At 50.9% G+C, this 19,497-nt stretch overlaps 2 protein-coding genes across 10 annotated transcripts in view; one reads left to right on the top strand and one right to left on the bottom strand.

Annotated features, from left to right (window-relative positions):
- RABGAP1 (RAB GTPase activating protein 1) overlaps positions 1-4,902 on the top strand; it is a 158,943-nt gene extending 154,041 nt beyond the window's left edge. For all 9 annotated transcript variants that reach the window (XM_059925567.1, XM_059925565.1, XM_059925570.1 and 6 more), the window contains 2 exons: positions 1,637-1,834; positions 3,217-4,902. In XM_059925567.1, coding sequence (XP_059781550.1) covers positions 1,637-1,834; positions 3,217-3,339 — 321 coding nt within the window. In that variant the 3' untranslated portion in view covers positions 3,340-4,902. The remainder of the gene's footprint in view (positions 1-1,636; positions 1,835-3,216) is intronic.
- Positions 4,903-8,137: 3,235 nt separating this feature from the next.
- STRBP (spermatid perinuclear RNA binding protein) overlaps positions 8,138-19,497 on the bottom strand; it is a 145,767-nt gene continuing 134,407 nt past the window's right edge. The window contains exon 19 of the transcript XR_009503769.1: positions 8,138-17,314. The gene's annotated coding sequence lies outside the window, so the exon portion shown is untranslated. The remainder of the gene's footprint in view (positions 17,315-19,497) is intronic.

Raw genomic sequence — 19,497 nt, forward strand, 5'->3', positions numbered from 1 at the left:
GCGCACGGGTTTAGTTGCTCCACGGCATGTGGGATCTTCCCGCACCAGGGCTCGAACCCGTGTCCCCTGCGTTGGCAGGCGGATTCTTAACCACTGCGCCACCAGGGAAGTCCCCGGGTATTCTGCTTTGATTCCAAAACTGAGGGAAGCTGATGAGTACCTGACAAGGTGGCTGTCAGGACCTGGTTCTACAACTGACAACTGATATTCTGCCTCTTTCCTCTAGGCAGGGGATACAGATAAAACCAGAAGAGCTCTGGCATTAGATCTCAAAATACAAGTGTCCCTCTTCCTTACAAATTTGTATAACGTCCTCCTCCGGCTAACTTCACTTGTAAAAAGACAAAACAAAACACAAGAGCCCCAGGACTTCAGGTGTTGTCTGTGATTACTGCAGCACCCTGCTGAGGTGGAAGAGTCCTGCAGGTGACAGGCTGTGCTCGAGGGTGGGGTGCAGAGGCCAGGTCACTCCCCACATGGTTCTGTAGCAGGGGGACACTCCCCTTCTGAGCTCAATTCCTCTTGCTGTAATGGGCCCAGATACAATGAGAACCTGAGTTTTTAATGTTTTCTTGCGAATTTGAGGGTTTTTGTAACTTGGTGCTTTCTTTCTTTATTATTAGAATACTTGTCAAATTTTACTGAGATGAGTAATTTACTGAAAGATACTTTACTAACATGTTTACAACTCAGTGGACAGAAACGTAGGGGAGTCCATGGCCATGTCTGCACAAACCAGCATTTTACCTGGAGCAAGATGATACCTGGCCTCCATCATAAGTAGTGTTTAACCAGCAGTACCTTTTTTTAAACAAAATTTATTTTCTGATGCTAAAACTAATAATAATGTTCATTGCAGAAAATTTGGAAAATAAGAGTAAAGGAGGAAAAAAATCCCCTTATAATCTTATTACTCACAGACAACATCATCATTAACACTTTGGCATGTATTCTTTCAGTCTTTGTTCTAACATACAAAATTTCATTCACTCTAAGATAGGCATTTTTTTCACATTTACATCTGAAATTGCGACATATTTTATAACTAATGGCTTTTTGTGGTTTAATTGGCAGAATATTTTCTTAGAGGACAACGAAATGATGTTTCTTACAGTCATTGCCATCTTATTTTCATGAAATGTGGTATATCCTTGTAACTATAATTTAAAGACATTTTTGTGTCCTAGTTTACCCAGCACTTAAACATTTTTACCATGTTACGAAAAATTCCTCAAAAACTTTTCTGAGGCTGTGTACTTCCTTGTATAAATATAGCACATCCTATTTAATTTTTCCCAGTAGCTGGATAGTTTATCTCCCCACTCCTTTTTTGTGTCTCTAATTCTGCAGTGAAATTCCTTGTATGTAAATCTTTATCTAGTCACTGCTTTTTCATTTTTTTAGCCAAGGTTCCTAGAAGTGAGATGACTGGATCAAGACATAAGAATATTTGTGTTGCTTTTGGTGTATAACACCAGGTGACTTTTCCAGTAGGTCATCTGCCAGTTGACAGAGAGAACATAGTTTTTCAGAAGCTGTAGTGCTCAGCGGAGAAGCCATCTCTTGGCTCCCCAGAAAGGAGATGCTCACACCTTCATGTCTTCTTTGTCTCTTCACATCTGACATTCAATTTCAGCAAAAAGTGGATGACTGTGAGCGCTGCCGGGAATTTTTCAACAAAGAAGGGCGCATAAAGGGCATCAGCTCAGCTAAGGAAGTTTTGGATGAGGACACAGATGAGGAGAAGGAAACACTCAAGAACCAGCTGAGAGAGATGGAACTGGAACTGGCACAAACCAAGCTGCAGCTGGTGGAAGCTGAGTGTAAGATCCAGGTAACAGCTGCAGTCTCTGCGCCCCCGGCCAGCCCTCTGCCCCTGGTGCGGCGGGACCCAGACCTGCATGGGGGCAGGATTTCGCTGGTGTGGGCTAGAAACCCCAGAAATGATCTTTATGGTTTGGGTTTTTTTCCCTTTTAAACTTCTACTATAATCCTCATGGGAAGAAGCCCATTACTTGTTATTTACTAGTGGATGTTTAATTAGCATTTAGCTTGTCCTAACGACTGGACTTTCTCATAATGAGAATTATCCATCAAACTTGGAATCTTTCTGGTGGAGCAGAGAATGCATGATTTGAAATCACAGCTGCACCACCACACTCTTTGACCTTGGGTTAGTTAGTAACCTCCTTACACTTCAGGTTCCTTATCTGCCAGTGGAGGTGATGAGGGGTCACTCTGATAGTTTGCTTTGAGGACTAAAAAAGATAATGCACAGGAAGGGCTCAGCACGATACCTGAGGGCTTCACAAATACAAGCTTTTATGCCCCCGCTCCCGTCACTTACCCAGCTTTGTGACTTTGGACGTATTACCTAATTTATCTGGGCCTCCTTTCCTTATGGAGAAACTGGGGCTTGTTTTGTTCATCTTTATACTGCATGGCTAGTTCCATCAGCCCCGATGCTGAGCACAAGGCAGGCACCAGGCACAGTTCGCAGAAGGAACCAAGTGCAGGACTAAAGCTTAAGCCCTGGTCTCCGTATCACACACGGTACCTGGGCGTCTGCTTCGCCCAGGCCCCGTTCTCGCTCTTGGGGCTGCACAGCTAGCACGTGGCCTCCGTGACCGTCCAAGGCGGCGAGGAGAGGCCTCACCAAGGATAGTATCTGGGCTGTAGTCCGTGAGTGAGCAGAGGGTGCCGCTGGAGAAAAGACAGAACAGTGAGCCTTCCTGGTGGAGGGCATGGCGTGTCCAACAGCACAGAGGGAGGAGAGGGCCTGCCTGGAAGGGCCTTCAGGAAGTAGGGGTGGAAGTGGGTGCTGAGCTGGAAGAGTCTCAGCCCAGATTGTGAAGCATCTCGGATGTCTTGCTAGGGGGTCTAGGCTTGAAAGGCTCTTGCCGGAAATTAATGATGCATTCTTAGGTAGAACATTCGGTCTGTCTCCTGGTATGCAGTGGGTGGACGGAGAGGGAGACGCTCAGGTAGGAGGCCGTTTTAATAAATAGACGAGGCAAGAAATGAGGAGGTCTTAACTAGGAAATCTCCCTGAGCTTTAGGCACTCCAGATCTTTCTGTGCCAGTTTGAGAACTGGGGGAATTCCCAGAGGCCTCTCAAGAGGAAATAGACTGAATTCTTGTCTTGGCTCGGCTCTGGGGAGGCAGTGTCATTAGCACTGGAGACCAGCATCCTCACGTACGTCGTTCCTCTTCCAGGACTTGGAGCACCATTTAGGCCTTGCCCTCAACGAGGTACAGGCGGCCAAGAAGACGTGGTTTAACCGAACACTGAGCTCCATAAAGACGGCAACCGGGGTTCAAGGGAAAGAGACTTGCTGAGAGCAGCTGCTGCCTCCAGACACCTTCAGAAAACATGACACCTTTTGTTGCCTTCTTTGGCCAGATGTGTGATTCTGTGACATGTCCCAGGACCAGAATGTACCTAAGTCAGATCCATAGAAGCATGTGGGTAGGTTGTTGGACCAGAGCTCATGAAGCAGGCAGCCTGTGCGGTAAGGCCCTCCTCACTCCTGATACTAACAGGCCTGCCGGCTCACCTGCCGCTCTGGACGTTCCAGAAAGTCACTCCTCCGTGTGACCTCCGGGCCTCTTCCCGGCTAGGTCAGCTCCTCACCCAGCCCAGCGGCTGAGTGACATTATCAGAGTTTGGGGATCCTTCAGGCCTTTGGTTTTTTTCTAAACCTTTAATCTTTTTTTTAAAGATACACATATTATTATATATTGGGGGAGGTGGGGCAGGGGATCGGTAGCTCAAATAATTATCTGCTCCAGTGCCAGCAGAGGGTCCTCCAGGTAGACATGGAGAAGCACTTTGTTTTAAATAGGAGGGTTTCATGGTTGTAGGTGAAGCCACCTAGTTTTGTTAAACTAACTCTACGATGCACAGGTTTTTGGTTTGGCATTATTCACATGTTTCTGATCAATTCTATGCAACTCTCATAGTTCCTGTTGTTTTTAGTGTTAGCTGCCAAATGACTCCACAGTGCTGGGGTGGGTGACTTGACCGACTGTCGAGACTGGATTAATCATAACGTGGACAAATCTTATTTTGCTTAATGTATTGTGTGTGTGTGTATATATAAATATCTTTTCCCAATGCACCCAATTGACAGTGTTTAAATCCCAGACTAGGACTGATCTGCACAACTTAATTATATGGTTATTTTGGGCACTTAATTTCACTCAAGGTTTGTCGGGCTGTGCTCTCCACCCTGCTGTCGCGAGAGCTGTGAAGGGCTCCCTCACTTCAAGGTTCTAGTGTTTTTGCACAACAGCTTGTACAAGTGAGAAAGACTCTGAGGTTGTGTGTGTGTGTGTATGTGTGTGTGTAAATGTGAGGATGTGCAGGACACACATGCCAAGAGGCCCCCGTCCTTCTGGCCTGTGTCCCTGCCTGCCTGGGCCCTCCCCGGAGTGAGGCTGGGTGCAAACCTCGCTGTTCAGATGGGCTGCAAGTTCTCGCTTCAAAACTATGGAATAGAGATTTTGGCACCTTTTTTAAAACAAAGTAACTTTAGACTTTTAATTTATATAGTGATATGCTGACAGGCTGTCTCGCAGATGACTTTGTCGTCTTCTCTGCGTGCAGTGTGGAGGTCGCTGGTTACAAGAGGCACTGGTTTGTACATAAAGACACCTGGGTTGTTTTGTATTTCTTTTCCTGTTGGCTGTATTAACGCTTGCTGAGGTCATCTGTGATCAGGGAGGTAACAAGCGGCAACCCCTGACCCCAAAACCATCCCCTCCACGGCTTTCTGTGTCTTTCTTGTTCAGTTACCAAAACAGCTGTAAGCCCATCTAAAACTAGGTGCGTGGACATTGTGCTAGGGTAGTTTCAGTGTGTCAACTTTATGAATTGAAATATAAACCAGTAAAATTGTATTACTATTTCTTTTGTTGGTTTTATTTTAACGGCATATTCATTAAATATTTTGGTACAAACAGCATTGCTTTGTAACAACCAGTTTTATCATGATGTACCCTTGCCTCCCTCCCACGGGCAGTCAGAGAAGACCACCCTCTGGGCTGACAAATAGGTGTACGTGAGCATTGGGCAGCGCCTCCCCGTTCATCCATTCAGACACTTACTGAACAGCTAATGTGCTCCAGGCCCATGGGGTGAGAGAAGACACAGGCTTTGTCCCCTGGGAGGCCTGTGCCTTCATCGTGAGCATTGCCCGTCTTGGAGAAATAAAGTGAGACATGACCTGTGTATTTGAGGGTTAGGGAAGTCTTAGAGGAGGTAAGGGTGTGGTAAGACCTTGAAAGACAAAAGCATCTCACCAGGCAGAGATGGGAGAGGGAATTGCAGGCCCAAAATGTGAATGTGCAGGGGAAATAGCTGAAGAGCAGAAAGGCAGTCAAGAGTACCCGAGGTCCAGTTATGCTCTGCTAGAACTTTCAGGGGAAGTGGTGGCATGGCCAGGTACCTCTTTCGGAAAGCTCCTTTCTGTTCACTGCTGGTCTTCCCACACCGCAGCACCATAGGGATGAGGCTCCCAGACCCTCGGCTGTCCTTTACCACCTCGCCCCCTTCTCTGCAGCAGGAAGAAGAGCAGTGCTTCCCCAACCCGACGGTCCCCTCCTTGCTTGACCTGCCCTCCAGGACCCCCTACACCCAGCCTTTGGATGGAAGCGGGCTGAGATGCAGGCCATGAAGAAGGGAAGGTGGTGAGTGAGCCCTGCCCCGTCTTCTCCGCTGAACTGAGGCAGGGCAGGTGCCTAGCAAGGGGCCCGGCTGGGACAGATGCTCTGCAGAGGCCAGGACAGGGACTCGGGAGCACAGTTGGGATCCCTTTGCCGCTCACAGGCTAGAAGGCATATTTCTGGGATCCACATTCCTGGCCAACAAGGGCCAGAGTCCAGACTGGCCAGCCTGCTCCGGGCTTTTCCAGTCCCAAGGGTCCCAGTGTTCTGGAGTGTAGGGACTCTGCAGAAATCCTCATCCCAGCAGTTGTGCCCTGCCAGGAGAAAGGCGCCCCTAGCCAGTCAGCCTTGGCACACGGGCCTAAAGTGACTCTGGGACATCCGGAGAGAACGAGCAAGCTCCGCCTTGGGTGAGGGCGGGACTGGACGAAGGCTCATGGGCTTGGTGACTGGGAATCTGCTGGCGCTCAGGAAGGAAGTAGAGCAGAGGTGGGTGGGGTGCAGCGGAGGGGCCAGACCCAAGTGGGTTGAGAGGTGGGAGGGTGGGAAGCAGAAGCGGTGAGTGTAGATTTCAAGAAGCCTGCTCAGCCTGTCACGTATTTCTACGTGACAGGCTGAGTGGACCATGTAGACCATCTAGCAGGCCCTGTTGAACCTGAGCGGATCTGCAGGGGCTGGTTATGATCACTCAGGGGGAAGGAGGCAGCTCGGAATGAAAGGCAAGAGGCATCTGCCACCCTGTCTGTTCTGAACCCCAAGTCCCAGGGGCAGGAGTGAGCCACGAGAGGAGTGAAGGAAAGAAAACTCCATGGGAGCTAAAACTTAGTCCAGAACACCACTCTCAGCTCTGAACTGACCCAGCAGTTGTGAAAACCAAGACATCTATGCAGGGGGAGTAGGCAGGTGACAGGAGAGGAGAGTCGTTTGGCCTCTCAGAGCCTGTTTCTTCATCTGGCTGATGGGTGTTTAAAAGGCTGTCTGTAGTGCTTCACTTGCTCAGAGAGATGCCTGATTCTGACCCTGGGATGCAGATCTTCTCCTAAGCCTCATTTGGGGCCTGATGAGACAAGTGAGCTCAGAATGACTGAGGTGCTCGCTCCCAGAACAAGAGGACCGAGCACTCCGTTTCCCTGCCCTTCCCCCACTTTTATAGGCGAAGAAATCAGGCCCATAGAGCGGTTCCTGGCCCAGACCACACGGCTAGGACGTTAATCCCCATCTAACTCCCAGTGACCAGCAGGGCAGCTGCTTTAAGATGACCACGTGGGCAGTAGGTGGGTGTAAACTCTCACAGCACTTCACTACAAGCAGTGCACCTGGACCAAAAACCCCAAGTTCAAGGCCGGGCCATGACCTTGGATGCTCACATCATGTGGATAGGTCACTTCACCCTCCCGAGTTGTGTGTGTGCCGTGGCTTCGGTGCCCATCTCGGTTTCACACGGGTTGCTGAGCTACTGTTAAGCTCCTGACCCTTCTCCTGTGTTCTCCCCCCAGTTGTCGCAACACCCCTGTGAGTTAAGTGACGTTACCCCCAGATTTGAAAGTGAAGGTGAAAGGCCCGTGATGACGAGATCTGGGATTCAATGCTTTGTACCAGGTACCACCGCCTCCACCTTCTCTTCCAGGGCCCCAAAGCAAAGAAGACAACGCTCCTGCCTCCACACCCCGTTTTCAACTCATCTGGCTGTTCCCTGTGCCCGTCACGGGCCAGAGGGTGGGAGTGGGGCCCCTGGGAGGAAGCAGCAGCGGGCCAGCCTGGCCAGCTCGTCTTTCCATCAGTGCACTGTGGTTGTAAAGCCCAGTGGACAGCGTGCAGGGCGAAGGCGGCCCGAGTTACAACACACCCAGTGCCTTCGTCCACTTACCTGGAAGGCAGCGGCAGGCCCGGCCTGGCTCCCTCTAAGACCCCCTGCCTGGGCCGCCTTTGTCCTTCTTCCTGGGGTGGGCGGAGGCCTTACTGTAGTCTTGGAGTTACTGGGGTAGGTCGATTGCAGGAACCTCACAGAGGGAGCAGTAGGAAGAGCTTTGGCTTTGTTTTCAAATCGCTGCTGCCATTTAGAAGTCCTACTCCCTCGGGCAAGTCCCTTTATCTTTGAGCCTTGGTGTCCCGATGTGTAATATCATCTGCCAGCTCTGGGGACAGGGGTCAGGATTAAGAGGGAGGCAGGTGTGTGAGGGGCACCCGGTGAACGCTGAGCTGAGGCGGGGGCACTCGCACCACTCACTGCACCAGGGGCCCGGGTCAGAGGTTCAGGTTGAGTAAACATTTGGCACCATTAGCAGAGAGGCAGTGTTCAAGGACCGTAAACAGGAATAGGAATGAGGCCTAGCCCTCTGCATGAAGGGAAGATCCTTCCACATGTGCTGAGCTGGAGAGTCAGGGCCAGGAAAGTGGTTCTGCACTTGACCCTTTCATCAGTCAAAGCCAGAGTCAGTCCCGTCCTGCACAGAACAGTGCAGCCCATTGCTGTTGAAGACAGAAGCTTTTATTTTTATTCATCTGAATGGGGAAAATGCAACATGTCAGGGCATTACAGACAAGCTGCGGCAGCCAGACAAGAGGGTCAGTCTACGGCAGAGTCCAACACAGTGCGCAGGAGCCGCAGCGTGGGTGCCACCTGTGGGAGTCGGGGTGCAGAGTCCCTTTGGGTGAAGGCCAGGCGTCTCTGGGCGAGGCACTGGTGACAGTCCACACGTGCAGGCTGCTGCTTCAACCACGCCGCAGGTTCAAAGTTCAGAGTCCTACGTGTAATCACTGCCCCAGAGAGGGAGGACAGTCCAGGGTGGTCGCATTCTCCAATGTTTTTTTTTAACACAATACGCAACATGAAGTTATTGCCAGGGACTCTGCACTGTAATTATACTATATGTACACTTGTGTATTCAGAAAAAACACAGTAAACAGATACAGATAGGTATTTTAAATAAATTTCTTAAAAACTACCTTGGCCATCACCAGACCAGAGAGAGAGCAAGCTGTTATATAGCCAGGAGTCCGATGTCATGTGTGTAACTGTGCAGTAAACCGGGAAAGGTTTTCTACCCACAACTACACGCAGCCTTCTCCTTGCCTCCTGAACCCCCCCATCTTGGGGCCAAGGAAGGGCTACGACTGAGCAGGACCCCTTCCTCCTTTGTGAGGGAAGCCCCTTCTTGAACAGCTCAGGGCTTCAGGTCTAGACTGGCTGCCTCCTGTCTCCTCCCCAGACAGTGAGTTCTGCTCGGAATGGGTGAGAGGCGAGTCTCAGAGGCCGCTCTCCGGGAACCCTACACGGCAGGGAGACCTGGGTGCCCGCGCTGTGGGGCTTAACAGGCAGAGCCAGGCCCCAGGCCAGACCCTTCCCTGGCCCTCCTGCCTCACTGTCCCTGGAAGTGCCCTGGCCCCGATTAGGGCTCCCGCGGGAGACCTGCCTTTTCCTGAAGGTGTGACTGGGCCCCAGCCAGCCACTTAGACCAGAGGTTCAGCACAACAGGCCAGATGGTCCCTAGTCAGAGGCCTGAGTTGACAGATACTCTGGGGAAAAGAGGATCAACACTGCTAAGAGCTGAAGTAAATGAAGTCTGCCCAAGGCAGGTGGCTCATGACTCATTAGAAGACATCAAGAGGGACAGAGGCAGAGGAGGAGTCCCACCTTGACCAAGCATTCCCTTTGCCGCCTCAAGCCCCTGGGAAAGGAAGTCCGTGTGGAGGTTGGCAACAGCTCACAAGACACGCAGAGCTGCCCTTGATTCCCGGGAGATGCGGAAAGTAAGGCCCCTGGTCAGGAACCTTGAGGATGCCTGTTGTCTGAGAAGCCACCACAGTAAGTGAACGAGGGGACAAGCGGTACTCAGTGTTCCCTCTGCAAAGTAGGGGTGCAGTGTGAACCCCACATGACCGCACAGGGCTGGCCTGAGCAGGAGACACCGCCATGGGCAGGGAAAGGGACGCATCAAACGCCAGCACTGCCAGCCTGGCAGGTGAGAGAAGAGGTATTTCAGGAACCTGACTAAACTCCACACCATGCCTCACGTGGGCCATCATCACAAGCTGGGTGTCAGGGCCGCAGCCGAGGGAGCCAGTGAGGGGAAGAGTCGTCGAGGAGGCCCACAGAGCGACAGGAACACGTCAAGGAAGGAAAGGAGGGTAAGCTTAACCACAACTTAAGCCCGAGGGTGTCTGTGAGGAGAGGAGCTCACGCCGGCCGGAAGCGGGTGGGGCAAGAGGCTGGACACTGAAGGTGCAGCTTTCTTGATTATGAGCTACAAGTGGAGAAGACAGTCTTCTTAGCTATCTAAACTCCTATCCTTATCCATGATTCATCATCTTCATGAACAAAAATTTTAAAAAGTCTTCCCAGAACAGCAGAAATATTTAGGTGAGAATCAAAAAAAGAACTCTTAGACCATCATCTATTTCCCCAAGCAGGAAAATGAGACAGTGGCATCTAGCTTATGGCTGTGGGCCAGGATGGGGCAGGGGCCAGGCTCGAGCTCCACGAGGGTCTAGGGTGCTCCAGACACAAGCCTCCCCGTGAGGCCAGAGCCGCAGCGCAGGCTGAGCTGCCCGATGAAAGACCACAGCTGGAGGCACATCTGGCTGGGCCAGGCTTGCTTCTATCCTTGCCATTCCAGGACCCCAGAAACACCTCTGGAAGACCCAGGCCGTGCTCCTTAGAGATGGGAAGTTATGCACCCGCTGCCATGCTGAGAGCACCGCCCCCCGGAGCCTGAGGAGCCCCGCGGCAGCAGCCCGCGTGCCCTGGAGCCATGGCTTCTCCGCGACTCTTCCTTCCACAACCCTCATCTGACCTGGACGATGACGAGCTGTGCCCTCACTCAGAGCAGGCAGCAGCAGTGCCCTCAGGCAGCCCACCACCCACCTGCCTGAGGCCCTGCCCACGTCTGCCCAGCGGCTCAGGGCAGCACCAAACCCCTCACCTGCTGGCTCAGTCCCCAGAGGATCCACAACCACACAAAACCGGTCCACGGTGCGGCGCTGCTGGAGCCGTGCTGGGAGGGCCCCACTGGAGCCAGCACCGCCAGGTCCCCGCTGCGGGGCCTCGGGCCAGCGCCTTCCCTCCGCTGAGCTGCGCGTGGTCCTCACCCACTCCTACAGGCCCGTGCGGGTTTCAGGGAACCAGCATCTGCGCAGGCCTCTCCGTGGGCTCGTGAGGCCAGCACCCCTCCAGACTTCTGTCCACGTCAAGGGGAGGACGCTGGCAGCTCGCGCCCCTGGAACCTCACCTCACGGTGCTCAGTCAACAGCAGTTCCCTTCACCTGCCTAGACACATCTCTGAGGGAAAACACTGTGGAGAGTAGGAAGCACTATGTAAGAGTTTTCTCCTTGCCCCAACTACGTGGAGCACCTTGGGGCAGGCGCCGTGTCCGATCTGCAGTCTCCCAGCCCGACATCAGTCCTGGCCTAGAGCGTCTGGGATGCCCCTGAGCAGCACCTGCCCCGGCCTGTGCATCTTGCCTCGGTTTACAGGCACCAGCTCCATTAGGCTTTCGTGCCAGGGTAGCTCCGTTCTGAAGCGAGGGGAAGCCCATCCCTAGCATTTGTTCACCCTCATACACCAAGGCCCCAATCCAAAATTAGACATGAGACAGAGCGTTTCATTTGTCTTGCCGTTTAAGCTATCTCTGGATAGTGACAGAGAAGAAGCCCGAAGGCGGCAGACCGTGTCAAGCTCTGCTGTGTCAAAAACTGTGCCACTCACTGGCCCCCTACAGCCGGCGGCCAGAAAAGCTACCCAACTCGGGAGTCTCGCCTTCCCACTCGGGTACCAACAGTAACCAGACTCTGGGCGAAAGAGTCCAACTAAACTGAAAGCTACTATTTGTAACCACAAACGTGGTCTTCCCCAACCAGAGGATCTTTCCAAAGTGCATCTGTGATCACTTCCCCTTCCTGAGCACAGCCTCCCATTGGCTCCCCAGCGCCCTTTATTCACAGGCTGGCCCCCAGCGTCCTCCTCTCCGGAGCTGCCTCCCTCCTTCCTCAGACTCTCCGGGTTCACCCTCGGCCTTCTCTCCCCGAGCCCCTTTCTGTATTTCGCTCTGCAGCACCCGCTCCCCCGAAAGGGCCCACCTCTCACTCAAAATCTGAGGTCCTTCTGCGCAAGAGCTGCACACCTAACAGATGCGCAGGAAGCCTTCATGGGAAGATAGATGGGTCCAGGCAGCAGACGGGAGAAAGCTTCCAGTCATGATTAAGCCAGAGGGTGAGTAACCGCCACAGTCCAAGGCAGGGATTGGGTGAAGTGTGGCCTGCAGCCACGCCTGTCTGTCTACACTCTGCCTCTGGCTGCGCGGGTGCTGCTGGAACGGCAGGGCTGAGTAGCTGTGACAGAGCGAATGGGCCACAAGCCTGAAAGAGTTACTCCCTGGACCTTTCCAGAAAGTTTGTCGACACCAGGCCTAAGGCAGCGTTCCCATCGATTTCCACACTGTGACACGCAAAAAGGTGATTTTTCTGTGGCCCACTGGGCTAAACAAACAAGGCCACTCGTAGTTAGAGACACCTGGTCACCCCAAAGGTCGATGCAATCAGTGTCTCAGTGAACCCTAACCTTTCAGAGCTCTGACCTAAAGGCTCAAAACCACCACTGCTTTTTTAGCCCCTGTCCCCAGCAGAGGTATAGAAACACAGAAGTGCAGAAACCCACCCCGACTCCTCTTCAGGTCTCCCTGCCCACCTGTGCAGAACGAGCCAGAGATGGCAGGACAGACACAAAACTGAGGCCCAAAGCAAATTCTCTAGTAATCTTACAATTTCGCCTTTTTCCCTTCCCTAAAGTACTCTGTAGAGCAAGTGTGTACCTTCCCCCGGCTAAAGCCCCTGTTCTACAAATGTTGAATCCAATGAACTCCAACCCTTGCCCAGGTAAAGAAGTCAAAACATTACTTTTTTTAAAAGCAGAAGCCTCTGTACCAACGAACATCCAGTACCTGCCACTCCCTTTGACTGGCAAACTCAGCAGAGCAGAAACTCAGGGAAAGGGTAAGATTCTGACTGACCAGCCCATAAACCTCTCTGTCCTTTGCCAAAGGAGACACTTCCCAGAGAGCACAAGAAGGGAACTCAGAGCCCCCGCACCCACGAGAAGTCAGGCCCACCAAATCCCCGCTTCCTGGCCAGTGGAGATGGCCCTTGCTACACTGCAACGCCTCTCCCCACCACCACCCGCCTTTCCTGTCTTGGTCCCAGGCACCTACTCAACAGTGGCCCCCAGTTCCCTGGCTGCATGTGGGGTTCCTGTGGTTCCCTGGCCCCATAACCTCCTGCTGGGCCCAGGCAAGGAGCCTGGACTATGAAAAGATGCCATTCCTGCCTCTGACGCCCTCAGCCAGCCTCCTTCATCCTTCAGCCGGGCATCTGCAACAGCCTCTGACTCCTGCCTTTGGTTCTTCCCCATCCACCTGTCCAAACGGATCCTCCAGAATTCTCTCACCATTCTGGAAGATGGTAAGCACTGCAGGGCATGGCACCCAAGGCCTTTCACGAAGTGGCCCCCAACTGCACATGCCGTCTGCTACTTCACCCTCCTAACCATCCCAGTTCCCAGGTTCCCATTAACAAGCACCTCCACGCTGTCCTGAGAAGCCATGCCCTTCTGTGCACACCAGGCGCCCCTCCTTGAGACCTCCTAGCCAGCTGGATGCCAGGCTCTGCGGAAGCCATGGCCACATCTACTGGAGCCCCTCTCACTCTCTAAGTCACGCAGCTCTTAAGTCTCTTCACAGGCCTGGCTCCGCTCCTGGACTGAGTGGGAGCCCTTCTCCCAAGCACAGAAGATGGCTCTCGTTCTGTTCAAGGCCCCAAGCAGTCCCCTCCCCCTTCCTGTGCTCCTTCTTGGTCAGGGGTTTCACCTTCTAAGCTGAAAATCCTGACGTTTTCCTCAAGTGCTCCTTCTCCCCCAGCACAGCCTGGTTAGTAGTAGGAGGTGACAGTGAATGTTTCCAATAAATCCATGTGCCCAAGAGGGGAGAAGCGGTCTTGACAGTGTCACCAGCCACATCAGCATTCTGTGCAAACTGACACCCCATGGAAGACCTTCCTCTGCAGTATCCAAACAGCGGGCCTCCTGCCTAAGCACTCCTGGTAACACGGGGCCCACTTCTCACCACACCTCATGAGAGGCACACTTTAGCTCAAACTGCCCAACTGGCTTTACTGTAACTATCTTTCCCCTTCTGGAACTACATATGACAAGTAAATACAACTCTTTAAAACAGCTGATGGAAAGGTCCATGATCTCTCCAGGTCTGTCCTTCAGCAGCCTCAACCTATCCCATCTTGAGGTGCTTTCAGCTTTCCTGAGTTCCTCAGGTGCCACCTTCCAGATGATGTGGAAGGAGTGATCCCCTCCAGGATGATGGCCGCCATACCTCCCATAATGCAGCCTCCAAGGGCCTGAAGGACGTCAGAGAGCTGAGCATCTTCTGAGACTGTCTACGTCATGGAAGGGCCCAGTGAGACCCTGGCACCAGCGCTCTGGGAAGGCGACTGTGAGGGCGACCCCTTTGGTTGGAGCACACAAGGAAGGCCTAGCCAGAAACATGACAGCTGACAACCAAAACGTGGATGAAGCTCAGTGGAAAAGCACACTCCCAACAGCACATCCCTTCCCTCCATACAACGCCTGGGGATCTCTCCGATGGCAATTACTGGTTTGCAATTTATTACAGGGTTCAGTTACAGCACAAAAAGATGGTCTGTGGAAACAGACCCAACTGTGCAGCTGGCAAAGAAAACAACAAACAGGCCACCTGGCCCAAGGCTGGCTAGTCAGTAACCTTGCCCAGGAGCCAGGTTAGCCGGAGAAGAATGAGCCCGAAGGCTGGTTTCTTTTTTCCCACGGTGGGAGGGGGAGAAGAGGGGGGTCAGGGAGAGAGAGGTGGTTTTCCGTGTGTTTTGTCTCAAACCACACAGGACACATCCCAGAAGTCTGGAAGAACGGTAGGTAGAATGAACGCCTCCTAACGAGGAGAGGAAACTTGCCAAACGGTTTTAGAAAACAGGATGGGCAGCAGCCTAGACTCTCGACACCAACCACCAGTGGTGAGCACAGCGCCAGCAGAATGGGTGGGCTCGGCCACTTACTAGCTGTGTAATTTTGGGCAAGTCATCTTGTCTAAGCCTCTATTTCCTCATCTGTAAAAGGAGAAAATTTCTAGATCCCACAGTTGTGGTGGAGCTCAAATCTCATCCCTAAGAAAGGGCTTCCGTTAACTCTAAAAACAGAAGAAATGCCATTTCTTCTGTGTGATTAAAAACTCACTTATTAGGAGCCACAGTGCTTTACCACAAATAAGCTGGTGGTTTGCAGAGGCCTCTTAGCTTCACTTTTCTTGTCTGTGCAGTGGGAACAACCACCCCTGCGCTGCAGCTTCTCTGAGTGGGACCATCAGGGCAGGGAACACAGTCACGGCCCGGAGAGAGCTCTGCTGGCACGCTACACACGCAGGTGCCATTCCCTCCGCAAGCCACGGCTCAAGAACTCCTACAACCTGGCTTTACAAGAGGTTCCTTCTTCCTGTTCCGCTCCAGGATTATGGCAGGGGGCTCAGAAAAACGGCAACTGCCAAGGCTGGTGGTGACTTGGGGTTAGGGAAGAATATCTTTCCCTGAAGAGGATTCTGCATCCACCTCCACGCCCACCTAACCGTAAGCAGAGACCCAGCCAGCACTAATCTGCCGAGGAGCTGGTGAGGGGACCACACACAGCCTTCCGTGAAGCCGAATCCAGGGGACACTCCTGGCAAGCAGAACAGGCCACTGCAATCTGCCCCTCACCCCCGTCTCTGCTCAACACTTGCCCAGGGCCACTTCTCTGCACTCACACCCCAACCCTGGACCACCCCTCTTCCTTTGACCCAATGAGCCCAGCCTCACCAGCTCTCCTTCAGAGTCTGGCTCAAATCTTTTACGACATCCCCATCACCAATCTCAGGCCAGATATCGTGTACTCAGAAAGCATTAGCTAAATGAAAACGCACACCTCAATTTCTCATTGATATTCAAACAGAAAAACAAGCTTCAAATACAAAAGCTTCCTCTGTTTATACAGCCACACCTCAGCCCTCCAGTCTATCTTTCCAGTTTGTTAATCTTTTCCAACTGTTCTAAAAGAAAACAGCCCTATTTTAGGCCAGGATATCTGGTCTAAAATGACCTCAAGTCAAAGCCTAGAGCCTGGGATTGGCTTGAGTCGGTGAGCTCCAAAGATCCTGTGACAGTGAGGCCCCTGGCTTGTGTTCAGGCCCTTTTTAAGCTCCATTCGGCCTTGCCTCACTGCCCACACACCACCTTCCTGTCCCCCGATGTGCTTCCTCACCTTCTTTCCAGACTTTTAATCCATAGCATGGTACAGCAGAAAAAGGTTCTGGCACTGAACAGAGCTGGATTTCATTCCTGACTCTAGCACTTAACTCTGAGCCTCAGTTTTTTCATCTGTAAAATAAGAATAATACCACCTTCAAGAAGGCTGAGAAATAAGAAAAATGTCCAAGTGCCTGGCACACACAAGGTACCAATTTTAGCACCTTTCTTCCCGCTCTCCTTTCTTCCATCCACTGCTGCCCACAGCCCAAAATGACCTAAACTGAGGGCCACTGTTAACTACCTGGGACATTCAGCTGACATGTGAGTGCAGAGACTGTTCTTCCAAACCACACAAAAGGATCAAGGTAGAAACTGAAACAAAGCAGAGAGAGACTAGGCTTCTAGGCAGCGCAAAGAGAATGCCCTCACTGCAGCAGGCTAATCCCGTTACCTCCTGGGGGCCATAAGCAGCAAAAAGATGACTCAGGACCACATCTCCAGCTAGGATATGCTAATCTGACTCTTAAACTGCCTGGGCAGATGGTGGCAATCTCCACACCACCCACCAGCAGAGACAGCATAGTTTGTTTGCAGAAATAGCAGAGTTCTGCCAAGAAAGACCCTAAGACCCTCCTTAGAAGGACCAAGTAGTTAAGGTGTTAACAACTGACTGATCAAGGCAAAACAAAAGAACCCCCGAGGCCTTCCCTCAGTGTTCGTTACTGAGGCAAGGATTCCACCCAGACGGCTACAGCTGAGGAATGGGGTCACTTCTGCCAGGATATCACTGACACAAATATCTCCTGGATTGAAGAAAAGCCTCTTGACTATAATGCAAATCTACCTTATTTGCCTTTAAAAGTAACACTGATCCTGTCTACACAGTTTTTATGACCTTAGAGCATCACAGGACTCGATCTGTATTCCCCACTCAGCTCACCTCTACCAGCAGAGAGGGATGCCGCTGCACGCTTTTTTCCAGAGGTTCCGGAGGTCCACGTAGACACATGCGAGCCAGAGACGGACCAGAAGATGCTCACCCTTTATTCAGACCAACCATCTACTCATTCTTCTTTCTGCTGAAAAGCAACTTCCCAACTGTGTCCAGATAGATAAATGGGTAGATGGACAGAGAGAGAGGGATGGATAGACAGGTATGTTTTTTTCTAAGATTAACAGGCAAGAGGGAGGCCTCGAGTGGTGTTAAGTACAGATTTTTTTTCCCCAAGGTGTTGCAGCAAACTGGAAGAGAGAAGCATCCGAGTCAACAGCCTTCTAAGCATGCCACCCGGTCTCCTCTTTCTTTTCTGTGGTTTACAGTAACTTGCTTTCTACCTGTCAAATAAATGGTGAGCTCAATGTCAGATTCTGGGGCTAGCTGTAATCAAACACACACTCTTTTCTTACTAATGCACTGGCAGGAAACTTAGAATCAGCAGGTTGATAAGCTCAGCCCCTTTGAAGTTCCAAGCACACCTAAATCCCAAAGCAAGTATTACGAACCCCTGGCAACAGACTGCCCGATGATGAACTACCACACGGAAGCATGAGCGTCTTCATCCAGCACGGATCTGCAGCAGCCTCCCACACCAGGTCTCACCCAGTGTTTGCTTTGTATCTCCTGTCTGACCCCAAGATGCTAGGAGTCCTCTCCCAAAGCCTGGAGTATCCCAAACCTGTCAACACTAAAGAACCCACGCCGCTCCCCCTGAGCAGGCCATGCACCTGCTTCTCCACTACCTGCCAGCCCAGCCCAGCCTCCCGCACGTATTTTGTCACCTCAGCCAACCATGGTAAGAACGGTCAGCATTTACTGAGCACTTACTCTGTACCAGGTACTATTCAAAGCACTCTGTGTATTAACTCAGAATCTAATTCCCAGGCCCCAAAGGAATTTGCTGGAGGGAGAGAAATATACTCTGGCCCAGAGTCCCACTTGGTTTCTAATCCCTATTTCTAGCTGTGCTATAAAGCTTACATAACCTAATTTGCATTATGCTGCTATTTTTAAAAAATCTCCAAAGATCACTGCTTCAAGCATCAATGGAAGCTGTTAGCTCTTACCTAAAATGATAATGTGGGAAAGGATATCTATTCTTACAACTAAGTCAACTTCAATTCTTGACTTAAAACAGACTTTCTGGAAGATGCTATTAGGAAAGGAAGGAACTTACATAAAAAGTACTAGCTCTGTGCTCTGTAAGTAACTGCTAGAGAGAAACACGTCAATATTGAACTCACCTCAGTGGTAGACAGCTTCCTGGCTCTGCAGGTTATTCATTTACTACCCATCTCCCTTCCCGGCCTCCTAGTAACACTGAGAAATCTCTGGTCAATGGATGGCATGGCCTCAGATGGTTTCAGAGTACAAGTCTGAATAGAACAGAACCTTTCTTGTTCTGGGTGACTTCAGAGGGACCACCCCCATCCCAGCACCACCAGGGAGGCACTGGCATACGCTGAATGGGAGTTGCAGGAAGACCACTCACAGAGCAGGTTCTTTTCAGCTTTAACTGCTCTCAATGTCCCTGATTTTTAGGGCTCTAGATTGCTAGAAATCTAACTGTTGGGGTTGGGGGGAAGGGGGCAGATCTCCTTAGTTCACTCCTCTCACTCACTACTGAAGATTTACCTCCACTGCAGTTATTAATGAAACCCAAGAAACGGGGAAATGATAATGAATGATTGATTATAAGAGTAAAATTTCCCTCATTTGTCATCAAAAAATGTGGTCAGTGTTTAAATGAACCACTTTTGTTCTTTGCTACACTATAAAAACTGGTTTTAAAGGACTGGGCTCTTTGTTATTCATTTCATTCACTGCACTTACGTGGACAGAGGCCCATGAACATAAACCAGAGTTGGTTTCAGGCTCTCAAAACTGCCAGGGAAATTTAAAATGAGTGAATTTCCAAACGATGCCCATTTTCAGTGATGTCAGAGGGCCCACATTATTAAATAATTTATAAATAAACTATTAACTAAGTAAATTATCTTCTGACACTGCTAATGCATTATTTGGCTCCCAACCTAGGATATTTACAATAGGCCCAATTCCACCAACAAGGAGACTCTCTGACTTAAAAGGTTTCCACTGGGCGGAGCCTGTTTCACTAGTACCCAGAGAAGAACCTGTCCCGTAAGGGGCACTTGGCTGTTTGATCAGGACTGGAATGTACTTGGTACTAGTCAACTAGACCTCACTCAACCTTTTTTTTTTTTTTTTTTTTTTCACTCAACCTTTTACAGATGCCGAAGCCACATTCAATGTACATACAGATTCTGTATGGGAAAAAAGTTGTTCCAGCAACCTTCAAAGTTAGCAATAAAAAGAAAACTACTACTTAGAGACAAATATAAAACATAAACTTCATTTTAATCTATCTATCTATCTATCTATCTATATATATCAAGTACAACCTTAGCACAAAACATCTAACACATATGAAATGCATTTATGGAATGAATACACATAATGAAGCAAATCCTTTTAAAAATATTTGGCCTAACCCTCATAT

This window comes from Balaenoptera ricei, chromosome 6, assembly GCF_028023285.1.
Source record: "Balaenoptera ricei isolate mBalRic1 chromosome 6, mBalRic1.hap2, whole genome shotgun sequence".
In the NCBI taxonomy this organism is placed as follows: domain Eukaryota; kingdom Metazoa; phylum Chordata; class Mammalia; order Artiodactyla; family Balaenopteridae; genus Balaenoptera; species Balaenoptera ricei.